At 39.6% G+C, this 15,448-nt stretch overlaps 1 protein-coding gene across 3 annotated transcripts in view; it reads left to right on the top strand.

Moving 5' to 3' along the window:
* ATM (ATM serine/threonine kinase) overlaps nt 1–15,448 on the top strand; it is a 53,513-nt gene that overhangs the window by 16,544 nt on the left and 21,521 nt on the right. For 2 of the 3 annotated variants that reach the window (XM_083499075.1, XM_083499076.1), the window contains 16 exons: nt 709–908; nt 1,911–1,993; nt 2,080–2,223; nt 3,526–3,601; nt 3,703–3,833; nt 4,714–4,834; nt 5,654–5,830; nt 6,254–6,414; nt 7,050–7,296; nt 8,115–8,233; nt 10,121–10,247; nt 10,674–10,873; nt 11,469–11,643; nt 13,470–13,634; nt 13,904–14,036; nt 14,868–14,957. In XM_083499075.1, the coding sequence (XP_083355201.1) occupies nt 709–908; nt 1,911–1,993; nt 2,080–2,223; nt 3,526–3,601; nt 3,703–3,833; nt 4,714–4,834; nt 5,654–5,830; nt 6,254–6,414; nt 7,050–7,296; nt 8,115–8,233; nt 10,121–10,247; nt 10,674–10,873; nt 11,469–11,643; nt 13,470–13,634; nt 13,904–14,036; nt 14,868–14,957 (2,349 nt within the window). Of the gene's footprint in view, nt 1–708; nt 909–1,910; nt 1,994–2,079; nt 2,224–3,525; nt 3,602–3,702; nt 3,834–4,713; nt 4,835–5,653; nt 5,831–6,253; nt 6,415–7,049; nt 7,297–8,114; nt 8,234–10,120; nt 10,248–10,673; nt 10,874–11,468; nt 11,644–13,469; nt 13,635–13,903; nt 14,037–14,867; nt 14,958–15,448 lie in introns of those variants that run through there. The other variant, XR_014525139.1, reaches the window with a different exon arrangement.

Genomic DNA, 15,448 nt, shown 5'->3' with positions numbered 1-15,448 from the left:
ATAGAGGTGACTGGGGAAGGACTTAAACCCTGCTCTTCCAGTGTAATCACAGTACACAGACAACTAGGACAGAATTTGTCTTTTTCTCAAAGACACACAATCTGTGTCAAGGCTGGTATTAAACACTAAGTTTCCTAGCCCTACCAGACTTGCATAATGTGCTCATACTTTAGCAAATGCTGATACTGCAGCTTCCTTTTTGACCCGGTTGCTGGTATAACTGTTTTAGAATTCCTTTACTCTCTATGTAGCTGCCCAGGTTAGGAATAGAGGACAACTTAGTTTGGTCTGCAATATAGTTCTCAGCTCAAAAATTGTGTTTGTCTCTCTGTGTGTTGGTAAGATACATTTTCTCAATGAATTTATTTCTAAACATTTGGATCTAATTAGGTTTTTTGATAAAATGCTGATTTAAACATGGTTTTTCACAAGGAATTAAAAATAAAATCTACAATTAGTGCATAAATGTGTCACAATGGATTTACCACCGAGCACATGTAAAATTGATAGAGATACAATTTTGATTGATTGTCCATCCCTAGTCCAGGAACACTAATTTACTGCTGCATATGTCTACGTGTGCCTTCAGATACTTGGGTATGTCTGCCAGGAAACTAGTAGTTATGGCTTCCTGGCATATATCCGCTGAATGTTTGGAAGTTCATGTCTTATATTTTTTTATTTAACGCTACACTGTTTTATGTACAGGTGCCATAAGCCCATTGTCAGAAGAACATTTGGCAAAGCAGGACTTGTTGCTCCTTGATACTTTAAAGTTCTTGTGTATAGCTGCCACAGCAACCCCAGTGCAAACTGTTTGCTTTAGAGCGTCTGAAATTTGGAAGAAACTCTTGATGCTAATTGAGGAAAACATGTTTGATTTTATTAAGCCGCAACATCTGCATGTAGTGAGTATGAAAAGTCACTCTGCTGTGTTAAGTAGTCTTTGGCTAACTGTTCTAGCAACAGGTGGAGGATCTTGAAACCTTAACATCATGTAGGCGTTTTATAAACAATTCTGCTGCTGTGTGATTTTAGTCAGTGATAAGCTTTGTTCTACATTAAAATACAGTGGTGCCTCGCAAGACGAAATTAATTCGTTCCGCAAGTTTTTTCTTCTTGCGAGTTTTTCGTCTTGCGAAGCACGGTTTCCCATAGGAATGCATTGAAAATCAATTAATGTGTTCCTAGGGAAACCGCTTGCCAGGCTGGCGGTGCGGAGAAGGGCTTTTCTCCCCACCGCAAGCCTTCAGGACAGGTACGGGAACAGAGGGGAAGGGGAGCAGCGCTTCTCCTCTGTTCCTGGGGCTTGCGGTGGGAGGAGGGTTTTTCCTCCCCACCGCCAACATTCAGAACAGCATTCTGAATGTTGGCGGTGGGAAGGAAAACCCTCCTCCCACCGCAAGTCTTCAGGACAGCCATCCGAAGGCTGGCGTGGGGAGAAGGGCTTTCCGCCCCACCGCCAGCTTTCGGAGCAGCCTTCCGAAGGCTGGCGCGGGGAGAAGGGCTTTCCGCCCCACCGCCAGCCTTCGGAGGAGCCTTCCGAAGGCTGGCGCGGGGAGAAGGGCTTTCCGCCCCACCGCCAGCCTTCGGAGGAGGTCCGAGGACAGTGGGGAAGACGCGCTGCGCTTCCCTGCTGTCCCAGAGATTTCCCTATGGGCTTTCGTCTTGCGAAGGAAGCCCATAGGGAAATTCGTTTTGCGAAGCGCCTCCAAAACGGAAAACCCTTTCGTCTAGCGGGTTTTCCGTCTTGCGAGGCGTTCGTCTTGCGGGGTACCACTGTATATACAAAACCTATAAACCAAGCATGAATATACAAGTATGTAGCCTAATTTATATGGAATTTAAAATGTTTGATATAAATGAATAAAAACATTAGGAAAACTTTTTAAAAATGTGTTTTGTTCTAGTACTTAGTCTTGTTGAAGGAACTCCCCAGTGAAGAAAACCCCTTGCCAGATGACCACCTTGTCTCCCTTCTCAAGCCTCTTTCGTAAGAGAATCTTGTTTTTAATGAAATAACTGTTACATCAATATTTTGCAGATACATTTTCTCAACGTTTCTCTTTTTTCCTACAGGGATATATGTCCCTTTTATCGTCGAGATCAAGAAGTTTGCTCAGCAATTTTATATAATCTCCTTCCTATGGTGACCGCCTTGGGTGCTGCCAGAACAAATGCTGAAGCCCTGGGTCCACTTTTAACTGTTGTTGCAGCATTTTGGTATGATAAGCATATTTTCACATGCAGTTAATTTCATGGTCATAAACCTGTCATCTGTAGCAATTGCCAAGTGTTGGATCACATGGTCTTTTGCATTTGCTCCCTCCCGCCACCCTTCTTGGGTCAGTAAGTGTAAGTAGTTATCATGAAAGGGATTTCTTGGACCTATACAAACTGATGCCTTGCCCTGTCTTACTGTTTTTTGCTCCCTGTAGCTTGGGTTCTGGCTTGTATATACATTTTTTTGTCTGATTTCAGAGTCTCTTTGTTTTGCTGTTTTGTGTCTGATTTTCCTTTCCTTCTTTGGTTTGTTGCAATAAAAAAAAGCCAGACTTGCAAGGGAGGGAAGAGTTCAGTTAAATTCTTCCAACTTGCAATTTTGCCTGTGACTGCTAGGTAAAGGTAAAGGTACCCCTGCCCGTATGGGCCAGTCGTGTCCGACTCTAGGGTTGTGTGCCCATCTCACTTAAGAGGCCGGGGGCCAGCGCTATCCAGAGACACTTCTGGGTCACGTGGCAAGCGTGACGAAGATGCTCTGGCAAGCCGGCACCAGCGCAGCACACGGAAACGCCGTTTACCTTCCCACTATAAAGCGGTACCTGTTTATCTACTTGCACTTCGTGCTTTCGAACTGCTAGGTGGGCAGGAGCTGGGACTGAACGACGGGAGCTCACCCCGCCGCGGGGATTCAAACCGCCGACCATACGATCGGCAAGTCCTAGGCACTGAGGTTTTACCCACAGCGCCACCCGTGACTGCTAGAGGCAGCTAAATACTATCCTTGGCATCAGCTCATATAGGCCCAAGAAATCCTGTTCATGGTAAGTATCAACGGTCTTATTGATTGAGCATACTCTTCCATATTTTTTATTATGTATGTATGTTATTTCTATATGAAATATTCGTGTTTGTTCTTTCAGTGCCTCCAATCTGGTTTCCAAGGATATGCTCTATTTTTTTAACTGTATTTATATTTATAAAATTTTATAACATTTCTCAAAGTATACTAGTCTTAAGTGCCCTCAGCGTAATGTGTATTAGTTGTGAATGGTGTAAGGAATGAATGTTTAGTTTAGACAAGAACTCTTTGCTTCCAGGAAGGAAGCAGCAGGCAACATTAGCTTGATCAGAAAGTTGTTGTTCATATTATCAGTTCTTGAACTCTGCATAAATTAAAAACTAGCCAAGAAGTTTTGAAGCATGGAAATAAATACTTTTTTTCTTTCTTATTCTGAGTGATCTGCCAAAAGTATTGACTTCTTTGCCTCTTTGAAATTTATCATAAAATATTGTTTGTTCCAGGCAATTAGCAAATAAAGGAAAATACACAGCTCCCGTAAGAATTGCCTTAGTGAATTGTATGAAAGCCTTACTTCAGGTAAGTCAGTGGCTAGAAATATTTAAACAAAAGGTTTCTGTTGGCTCTCCCAAGTTCCATAAAAATGTAGCGTTGACATTTTCTCTCTTTCCCCCCACCAGGTTGATCCTCATTCAAAGTGGGCCGTGCTTGATGTTAATGGTGAAGAACTCCCTGTGCGTGATGCTTTCCCCCACTTCCTTGCAGATAGCAGTTTTCAAGTTTGCATGATTGCAGCTAAATCAATAAGCAGGTATGCCTTTGTGGTTTAATTATTTGACATAAAGGTAGCATACAAAAATTCAGAATTGCTTAGTGTTTTTTCTTTACCATCTCCCAGAAAGACATTCAAGTAGAAGTTAAACAGTCTAAACACCAGTTCAAAACCATGCTCGCTGTTTCTCATATATTTCTTTAGTTAGGGATATTCTCAAAGATTTATGGTAGGACTGGATATCCAGCTTCTACCTCTCTTCTGTCACAAGACACTAGGGCCCTGCGGGATTTGACATTTTTCCGCAGGGCCTGCAAGACAGAGCTGTTCCACCAGGCCTTTGGTCAGGGCGCAGCCTGACTCCCTCCTTTGGCAATCTTTACAGAACTTAAGCTTAATGGTTGCCATCAATTGGATTTTAATTAATTTTTATAATGAAATGTTTTTAGAATGTTGCAATATTTTATTGTTGTTAGCCGCCCTGACCCCGGCTTCGGCTGGGGTGGGCGGGATATAAATAAAATTTATTATTATTATTATTATTATTATTATTATTATTATTATTATTACTTTGTTGCTAACTGCAAGAGAAATAGATACTATTGACAAAATGCCAAATATCTAGTTCAGAAGTTTACAAGAAACCTTTAAAGAAAATGATGGGAGATAGCTCTTAAACAGCTGGACTATGAGGTGTATATCTTTGATGGAGGCCCCTTGCCTTTTTCCTTTTGCTATGCAAACTCATTCCCTCTGGGAAGGGATTCAAAGTGACCATTGCTTAATCACAAACATGGGGGGACACCCCCAAGTACCACAGAAGGGTTCTCAAAATTAAATGCCTTTAAGGCTTTATTTTAGAAAACAGAGAATGTTGTAAATCATTCTAATTTTATTTTTCTCCCTGCTTGATCCTAAGTTTGTTTCAAGATGTGAAGCTGAGAGATTCAACTGGCTTACTGAACGCTCTTCCATTGAAGCTCCAGCAAAGGGCTTTTGAGAACTTGTATCTCACAGTTCAAGAAGGAACAAAGAAATTGGTAATACATTCCCCCCCCCCCCAGCACACATACACATTTCCACTGTAACATTTTCTCTTACTCATTGGAAGTTGTTGTTGGGTGTCCTTTTTAACCACCCCCCCCCCAAATCCACTGAAGTTTAGTTGGATTTGCCTGTTTTTAAGTCTTTGCTTCTAATTAATCTTCCAACTAGGTAATACAATAAATTGAATATATTTCCATTCACTTACCAGGTGCACAGGCTACATAGTGACTTAAATGAAGTTGTTTCATTAGTTGTGCTGTTACTGGAAAAGAACTATCATGTTTAAGAGTAATGCTAAGGTTTATTATTATTATTATTATTATTATTATTATTATTATTAATATCATTAGTCTACTTTGTGTTAAACATTTCAGATTTCTTGTGCTGAACCCCTCTTGTACATTTTTTCTTTGATTAAATGTTCCTTTTCACTGTGGCCTTTAATTTCATCAGATAAACTATTGTATTTATCTCTACAATTTTAACACAGCTTCACTCTGCAAGCTTTCCTGCAATAGGGGTCTTGAGTGTTTGCTTCACTCAAAAACAATGGTGCTCTTATCTCATTTAATTGGTATGTGTGGGTTAAGCGTAAGGGGAAAATCATGCTTAGGTTTTGCATGAGGCCTGTAAACTTCCAGTAGGAAAACATGAAAATGATTGCTGCAAAGTAGACCTATTGGATTATTTCTTACATCTCAATTTCAGGATCGTATTTTAATAAAATATAAATGGTTGAGGGAATTTTTAAATTATATCTATCACTTAAATATATTAAAAGTTCGTCTTCATTCAGTGTTTTCTTCTTACAGGCACATGGCTCTGTGAACCAAGAGAATCTTCCTGATGAAGAGTATAATAGAAAATCAGTTCTTCTTATGTTAATAACGATGATTTTACGCTGCAGTCCTGTGTGTGAAAAGCAGGCACTGTTTGCAGTTTTCCAGTGTGTAAAAGAGAATGGATTAGAGCCTCACCTTGTAAGGAAGGTATGGGAAAGCACACAGTTAAAAACTCTAAATGAACGTGCAGGGCTTAAAAAAAACTTCAAACACTTTTCAAAGAATTTCCGTATTACTTAGATTTGAACCCATAAAAATGTCCATGGTTTTGTGGTTCTGTATAAAATGGTTGTAATAAATCGGTCTGAGCCACTACTCGTTTTTCTCCATAGTGTTAATTCCTGGTAGGAGCTTTAGTTCATAGACACTGCCGTCAATCGCACATCAATAGTTAATGGTTTACTGTGATCACATCTTTTACTCTTTCCTCCTACTTTGTGGAGGAAACAAACCACATTCCTTGGCTTAGCATTACACCCAAATTAGGGATATGTGAACGAAGCCACTATGAGTTGTTATAGTTACTACCAGTGGTGGTCTCATTTGGAATTGCCCTTTTTTTGAATGTAGGTATTGGAAAGAATTCCTGGTACTCTTGGATACAGAAGTGTGGAAGATTTCATGAATACACACTTAGATTATCTTGTTCACCAATGGCTGAACTGCAGCTACAGCCTTTCGGATTTTCCATATATATTATTGAATTACCGTACTTTGGATGAGTTCTACAGGTATGCTTCTAAATTACGTTTGTGTGATTCCCCCACTATTTATCTGGAAACACTCAAAATATTTAGTAGCGATATGCCAGGTGCCACATTTTGTGTTTTATTGGTTGAAGCAGCATATTCTCAGAAAGATGCATAGTTTTTGAGTTACAATACCAATATTTTGGAATAGCCTTCATACATTAAACTATGCTCTTGCTGCAAATAACTGGTCAGTAGCTACCGTATTTTTCGCTCTATAAGACGCACCAGACCACAAGACGCACCTAGTTTTTGGAGGAGGAAAACAAGAAAAAAATATATTCTGAATCTCAGAAGCCAGAACAGCAAGAGGGATTGCTGCGCAGTGAAAGCAGCAATCCCTCTTGCTGTTCTGGCTTCTGGGATAGCTGCGCAGCCTGCATTCGCTCCATAAGACGCACACACATTTCCCCTTACTTTTTAGGAGGGAAAAAGTGAGTCTTATAGAGCAAAAAATACGGTAATTAGAAATAGGTGATCAAATGAGCTTTTCAAGAATAATTTGTCATAAGAATGCAGTTGTTGGATTCTGTTGTAGCTTGCACTGTATACTATACTTGAAGTGTAATTTCCCCCTCAATTGTTTTGCCATAATTAAAGAAAATCCTTAATTTTAGATCCTGCTACAAAGTTTTGATTCCACAACTGGTTGTTAAGCAACAGTTTGAAGAGGTTACATCCATTGCTAACAAGATTGAAAGAGGGACGCAACAGCTCTTGGCACATTGTTTCCCCAAAATACTTGTCAACATCCTCCCTTATTTTGCCTATGAAAATCATGAAGATGGTGAGTTTGCGCAAAAGAAAAAGACAGCTCATGAAGTCTATGAGAGGCTGAAAGATGACAACTGGTTAGGAAAACAGGTACTTTTTTTATAAACTTTTTGGAATTCGTAGATGATTCTCCTAAAATGCTCTGTGTTCTGCTGTTTGGCATATGAGGCAACCAGCGCTTACTGGGGTTTGTGTCCCTTCCCATTGCACAGAAGCCAATAAGCCTTTTGACTTAGCCCCCTCTTGCCGTTAGCTCTGCTAGCTCTTTTGTATTCACTTCCTACCTTGCAGGAGAGCAGAAGATACATTCCTCTTCTCATTTTTCTGCTTCATAGCTCAGGCCTTCCTTCCCCAACTTAGTTTTTCTAACTCTTCCCCTCCCTCAATGCCTCTCCTCAATGGCTCCTTCAGGGAAACATGCTACCAAGAAAGATGTAAAAGCATGTGAGACTGCTTAGAAGCCATGCAGCAGTGTGCTATTCAGTAGCAAGCAGCTCTGACTCTGAACCAACCTTTCACGAGCAGCCAAGAATACCCACCCTGGATTGCAGTAACTGTGCAGCTCTAAACCCTGTTAATCCTGGCCGTAGTTGAGATGAGGGCAGGCATATTCTCATACGGATCCCCCCCCCCCCCAGTTTTAGATGGCTGAGGTCTTAATCACCCCAAGGAGCTTAATTGATGGGAGAAAGCAACAAATGTGGTGCTGTCTGTAGGAACCAAAAGCAATTTGCTGATTAGCCACCAGATGGTGCAGGAGAACAATCTAAGGGCAGCCTCACCTCTTGGTTTTAAGGGCTTTCGCCTTTTTGAAAAGGAGGCGCTTAAAGAGATGTTTCTTGGAATTTAGGATAAATGTTAGGATAAATGTAAAACTAAACCTGTGTTGTGCTGTTTTGTTTTTACAGCTGATTGACAATTTATTTCATAGTAATTTACCAGAGATTGTGGTGGAGGTATTGATGACACTGCATGAGTCAGTCGGTATCGCAGTACAAGAAGATTCTGATCTAACGAGATTTACAGGGTACAGTTTCCCATCCTCTGCCGATTATAACACATGTTGGTTATTTAACCTTTGTAAGCAAATATTTAAGAAATGGGGCTGGTATGTAGTGGTTTGATGGTCTGACAAACTGTTTTCTATTTGAGAAAGTGGTGAGTTAGTAATAGTACCTTAAGAACAGGAAAATCTGTTAATCACATGAACCTACACATAGCAATAGGTCATAAAACTCACTTGTAGTTAATGGGGATGCCCACCACTAAGGAAAGGTGGTGGCTCAAAGAAGCAGAGGCTAGAAGCTCCTGGTTTCAAGGCAACTTGGAAGGAGACCAGGGTGTGGTTTCAGAACCATGGATAGTGCTCCTGTAGGTGAATCCAAACATTCAAGTTGTTTCAGTGCAGAGCAACTGGATGCCCACCCACTTAGTGCTGCCTCCTGGCTGATTGAATAGCTGGTGCCTTCCATTGTAGCTCCTTCAGAGTAATTGGGTTTCCAGCTGTGGGGATCTCTGTTGATGACCCAAGGATTTTGTGTATCAGCCTTAAGAATCCAGTGGCAGAGGCCTCTCATTGGGGGGATCAGGGTAGCCTCCTGTGTCTACAGACTCACAAGGGAAGAACCAGAGAGTAGATATATCTTCTGAGAACTGCAGGTGCCAGATTACTCTGCCTCTAAGGAGTCTGGGTCCAGGGTCATGGCATGACCTTTATCATTTTGATATTTGTATGTACAGAAGAAAATTATATTAGTGCTCTTGTCTCAACTGCCCATGAGTCCCAAAGTAAGCCTTCCCTGTTGGGTACTAGGGTATCTCTGGGTAGGACTGTGTTCCTCCAACTGCTTGAAGGCAGGAACTGTTGATGCTGCAAACAAAGTTGATGGATTTCTCTCTCTTGGAGTCATTTTATTTCTTATGTTTACTTGATGCAAACGTTGCCCTGCAATTGTGATCCTACTTTGCAACTTTTGAGGTCCGTTCACCAGTGACAAAATGCACCATGTGATTGCACAATAGTTTGTGGTCTATCAATGTATAATGTCTTGCTTATAGATATTACTATGGGTGTTAGCACCATATGATTCTTCAGTTCCTTTTCTCTAGTTCACAGTGTATAGAAATATATCCATGCACACATTACGGCATGTGGACACAGTAAGGCAAGCAGTCATATTTCCCCAGTGTGCACTTGGTGTACACACTCATATGTTTGAAATAAAACTGGAGTCTGTCTTTATACTTTCAGCCCAGTAGTGAGTCAACAAATTGTCCCTAGACAATAAACTGTTACCCAGATTAGATCAGCAGTAGAGAGAGAGAAAAAAAGAAGAGATACAGAATTATTGTTGTTGTTGTTTAGTTGTTCAGTCGTGTCCGACTCTTCGTGACCCCATGGACCAGAGCACGCCAGGCACGCCTGTCTTCCACTGCCTCCCGCAGTTTGGTCAAACTCATGCTGGTAGCTTCGAGAACACTGTCCAACCATCTCGTCCTCTGTCGTCCCCTTCTCCTTGTGCCCTCCATCTTTCCCAACATCAGGGTCTTTTCCAGGGAGTCTTCTCTTCTCATGAGGTGGCCAAAATATTGGAGTCTCAGATATAGAATATATCTGAATATAGAATATAGAATATAAGATGTATCTGAATATAGAATATAAGATATAGAATAGGTAATATTAAAATACCTATTTAAATACAGCATGAGTCTTTTAAAAGAGGCCCTGTGGAACATGTGTACTCTGTATCCACGGGGCCTCTTTTAAAGGACTCACCCTGTATAAGTTAGTTTGTTTCCTCCCAGCTGAGAAATGAATCAGTATTTCAGTCCAATCTGTTCATATTTCTTTTCACGGAAGATTTTTGTTTGGGGACTCATCAAGGCTTTGAAAGGTTTGCATTTTTTTTACCAGGGATCTGGATCCCACTCCTAATCCTCCTCATTTTCCATCACGTGTCATCAAGGCAACATTGGATTACATCAGCAGTTGTCATAAAACAAAGTCAAAAGGTCTTGTAGCAATTCTTTCCAAGCACCCTGTAAGTAACTGATTTCAGTTTTGTGACACACATTGTGTATTGACCTACATGCAGGTGCTGCTTAAAAAAGAACTACTGGTCTTACCTGAATAGTAGATTTATTAGCCCAATTCGAAGACTTCATCGTCCACTGTAATAAATCTGCAATATTCTCTCTGTTTGCTCCTTCCTCTTCTGTAATGCCAGCTAGTTTACCCTAATGTCACAATATGGTTCATTTCCTTGTCTCTCTCAAATGTTTGCCTGTAATGTCAGGTGGTGGGGAAATGCATGACATCATGACTTCAGGACAGGGATAAGATGTTGGGGGCAAGGGAGGGAAGAGTAGAATTATATATTTTTTTAATCATCAGATCTAATTCCAGACAATGTAAAACAGAAAATCCCCAGAGATTACTATCTAATGTTCTATCTTTTTTTCTGCAGGAGTCATTCCAAAAAATCTTATTTGCCATATGTAAGCAAGCATCTGAAACAAATAATATATACAAAAAACATAGAATTATTATGATATATCATTTTTTTGTTCAATTATTACTGGAAAAAATAAAGGATGGTTTAGGAGGAGCATGGGCTTTTGTACTCCGGGATGTGATTTACACTACAATTTACCACATCAGCAACAGGTATGAGTATTATGTACTATTATATATACCAATGTCCAGGGTGAAAATATTTCAGTAACTGGGATTGGGCATCATAGCATTTATGGAGTTGCCTTACACTGGTACAGCCCATCTTGTCTATGGCTATCAGCTGTGACTGGTATTTAAAGAGCTCAAGCTCAGGCCTTACTGTTCAAGAATCCTATAAATGGAGATTGAACCTTGTCCGATGCCAGTAAGCCATGAACTTGATTGGTGGTTTAAAGCATTAAGCTTTCAAAGACCTTCAATGATACTGTGAGGGACTTTGTCAAAAGCCTTAGTGAAATCAAGATACACTGCATCCATGATATTCTTGTGGAGAATGTGGGTTGGATGAGGTAACTGTTAGGTGGATTTGTAGCTGGTTGACTGAGCGGACTCAAAGAGTCCTCATCATTCTGGGAGAAAGTGGCATTGCTTTCATTTGATGGAGAGGGAAGACAGGGGAGCATAGGACACTTTCTCCTGTTGTAAAAATCATTTGTACATCACCACCTTGTCTGGATATACTGTGTTGATTAAAGTGTGTATTGTAGCTCCCCTAAGCTGCTTCATTTTTAAAAATGTGTTTTAGGTCTGTTCCTCTCAAAGGGATATCCCTCCGGAGCTTCTTGCTATGTTGTGACCTTCTCAGCCGCGTTTGCCATACAGCAGTAATATATTGTGGAGATGCCCTAGGGAGTCACCTCCATGTTGTTGTGGGGACACTGATTCCCATAGTTGGAGAACAACCTGAAACCCAAGAAGAAGTAAGTTTTAATAAGCTGCACTTGCTAGGCATTTTATGTTTGCTTGATTTAGGTTTACTTGGGTCAGTTAGAATATGTGTACTCCGCCTTTCCACCTGAGAACACCTAACGAAGCAACCAATATAAATGCAAAAATCAATTAGTAACAGTTTTAAAAGGCAATTACTGTAAACCCACAACTTATTCAGGGGTTATGTTCCAAGGATAGTGCATGGAACAAAAACCGTGTAGGGATTGCTGAAGTTTTTTTCCCTGGATGCCCGCCCTTTTTACCTCTTTAAAAAAATCCCAAGCACCTAAAGCTGAATACACACGTTAAATGTGTGTCAGTTGCAGGATTACTGTAATAAGGTATGCACAAGAGTATTTTTAAAGCCCCAGGCAATATTCCAAACTTCTGAGATCCCCTCAATCTCAAAATCTTCAGGTTTAGTAGCTGCTGTTTTAAGAAGCACACAACTAATTGCACAGTTTTTTGAATCCTATTGCCATTACATGTGCATGCCCACAAATTTTGGTCACCAGCTATCTTCCTCACTCCTCTGCAAGGAGTAAGATCTTGTCCTTGACCTGTGCTGCATCTCAGACACTCAGTGTGAGATCAGGGATGAATTCCTGTTTCTTTCCCAAGCTTAACTAAATGTCTGCCTTAAATTGCCTTAAATGTCTACTTAATTGGTAGGAAAGTTGAACAACTTAACTATCTGCATTATTTAAATGCTTCTTTTTTTCTTTTTAGGCGAATATGGATAATTATGCTCAAAATGCTTGCCAGTGAAGAAGTAAATTATACAATCAGGGCTCTATGCTTGCTCATCTTAATTATGAGTCTTAGCGTGTCTGTGTCATTAAATCTGTGAGCTGTGGGCTGCAGTATTTGCATTTAGATATATTTAAAGGCAAGAACTGATATGTGTTACGCTAATCTACTGCATATAATTATATTACTAATGTTATAAAATTCTGTTAAATAGTTTTGCTATTTTTTTGCAGCCAGCTGATATATTTAAATGTAAAAGCTGCAGGCTGTGAAAGGCCGTACGTAGTATGTAGAGGAATTTGTGATGTCAGAATAGTTAGTTTGCAGTCAGTCTGAGAAAGTCCATACATAACCTTTGTCACTAACATCTACATTTAAAAAAGTAAAATAGAAGTGGTCAGGCAGCATGCACTAGCATTCTGTTCGTTTCCTTTAAATCACAGTAAGCCAGCAGCCCCGTCTTATTGTGATGTGCACATGTGGCCACTGTGGATATTTAGATGCTACTTCTGCCTTTCCGCTTTATGCACCGTGAAATCAAAAGCAGGCCTTGGGCTCGTGCACATCATCTTCACTCTTTCCTCTGTTCAGCTCACAGCATACTGAAATGCACGTGTGAACTGAGGAATTAACAGCGCAGTCCTTGGTATGGTTGCTCAGAAGTAAGTCCCATTGTCTTCAGTGGGCCTTATTGCCTAATAAACCAGGTTAGGATTATAATTTAAATGTAGGGTCTTCCCTGACATTGGCTATTGAGCCTGATAAACAGGCTCAGCGTGAAAGGAGTAGATGGAAGTGGGGAGTATTTTGCATTCAAATAAGTGCAGGATCTTCTGTTTGGGTATGGGTTTCTGTGCAGTAAGAAAAGAAAATGCACAAGCCTCTGGCCTGCTCCCAGTCTCACCATGCCTAGAGGTAGCATTGAGGGAAGTAACTGCTGAGCAGCTACTCTTGAAGACTGTGGATCAGAGTACTGTGATTGCTGTTTTTCCATGCAAAAACTTGAAGACTTTCTAGAGTGGTTCCATTACTTTGTTCCTCCACTTTTGTTTTCCTTTTCGTTTAGGTCTTGGGCTTATTGAGATACCTAGTGATAGATAACAAAGACAATGAAAACCTATACCAGGCAATCAAACATCTGGATCCTTTTCCGGATCACCCTGCTTTTAAAGACCTGCGTGCTATTCAGCAAAAAATAAAATACAGTAATGGTGGATTTTCTCTCCTGGAGGTAATACAATCAGTTTTCAAGCCTTTGAAATCATAGTGGGTTAGGTCTTCCTATTCATAATCTACTCATGAGTAAGTCTCATTGATCTTAGTGATGTTAATTTCCCAATAAGAATTGACGCATTACTCAGCCATTCAGAGTCTCTACTTTTTTTTAAGATAATGAACATGTATAACTCCTTTTGATTATATCTAATTGTAGAGCTTTATGAAAAACAGTACCTAATAATTGTGTGTATCCTTACTATAAAATCTGTGTGTTGTTTGCAGGAAATTAACCATTTTCTGTCCATAAATACCTCTGATTCGCTACTGTTAACGAGACTTGAAGGTTTAAATGATTTGCGTAAGCAACTTAAGGAGCATAAAGAACAAATGAAGGACCTTATGAAAGAATTTCATGGTACGGGTTTGAGACTGCTTTTTAAATTCCTGGGAGTACTGCATATTGCGGGGGGGATGACTAACCTGAGGGCAGCATGGATGCATGATCAACCCTAACACGAACTAAACCAGATACCAGGACAGTTTCTGTTTTGTATACAATGAACAATGCAATAAGCAAAAATAAATATCAGTTGAAGAATTAGGGAGAAACTGTTTCTAATCTAGAGGATGTAGAGGAAGGCACTAGGCAAAACATAACATTGAGAATGCATTTCGTAATGGGTACCACAATTTAAAAAGTGCTGTCCTTTTTTTGTTTGTTCACAACACACTTCAGAAAATAGCATTGGAGAAAGCAAAGATAGAAATAAATCTGCCCTGGCCGATCTCCTTACTGTCTAGAGCCTCCCTTCCTCTTTCACTGATGAATTGCCTTGTGTCATTGGGGATAGTGTTGGCGTATCATACTAAAGACTAATTAATATGATGTTTGAAATGCAGTTCGGCAAGTCCTGTGAGTTTCTGTAAATATAATTTCATTTGCCTTTTAACAGGTTCTGTGTATTTCAAAGCACTGGCATTTAAGAAGAATTTTTAAAATTTGTTTGCTTACAACTTTCCACACATGGTTGATATGGATATTGTGGGGTAGTTGGTTTTTTTTTTCTTCAAATGAAAAATGTTTAAATTAATAGCATTTGTAAATCTTACATGTGTAATCTGTATATTTAATGTCTGTTTTTAATCGTATAATTTTAATTGTATATTTAATTTTATTGGTCTGTGACCATAATAAATAATTCATTCACTTAATATTGCTTTTAATGCTTTTTACACCCAACTGTAGAAAACCCAAAGGACTGTATAATAGTGAAGCTGATAGCGTGTTTCTTGCAACTTTCAAAAACAGCTGTTAATTCTACCAATAGAGCCTTGGGTAAGAAATTTAGCTATTCAGATGAGTAGAGTTCTTTTGAAGAGAATTAGTAAAAATTAGATTATGTTGCAAATACATACAACATTTAATATTTTTATACCAGTAAATAACTTCAGAGAAATTTTGACTGGAATGTTGAAAGATAGGACCTAGAAACCTGATATTGCTCTGTTAGCTTTTTAAAAAAGTATTCTTTACTAAATAGTTACTTTTATTAAAGCTTGAAAAACAAGATTTAGTTAATAATACTTCATCTTTGCATTACTTCCTTTGTCTCCTGTAAAAAGTATCTGCTTTCCTAAATTGCTAAATAATCCTTGCCATTTGAGTATTTCTAAAACTGGAATGTATTGGTTTTTCAAAATGTTTTCTCAAAATAGTACTGGTGCTGGTTCTCAAAGCTCAATAAGCCCCTCACAGTATAACAGCACCAATTGAAATTCTGAGTGCAAAGATCTCCCTCCCTTTTTTTCATCCTTTCTCTTGTGTTG

The sequence above is a fragment of the Podarcis liolepis genome (assembly GCF_965112155.1).
Source record: "Podarcis liolepis genome assembly, chromosome: 4".
Lineage (NCBI taxonomy): Eukaryota > Metazoa > Chordata > Lepidosauria > Squamata > Lacertidae > Podarcis > Podarcis liolepis.
Note: the sequence above shows the minus strand (reverse complement) of the source record. Positions and strands in the feature narration are given on the sequence as shown.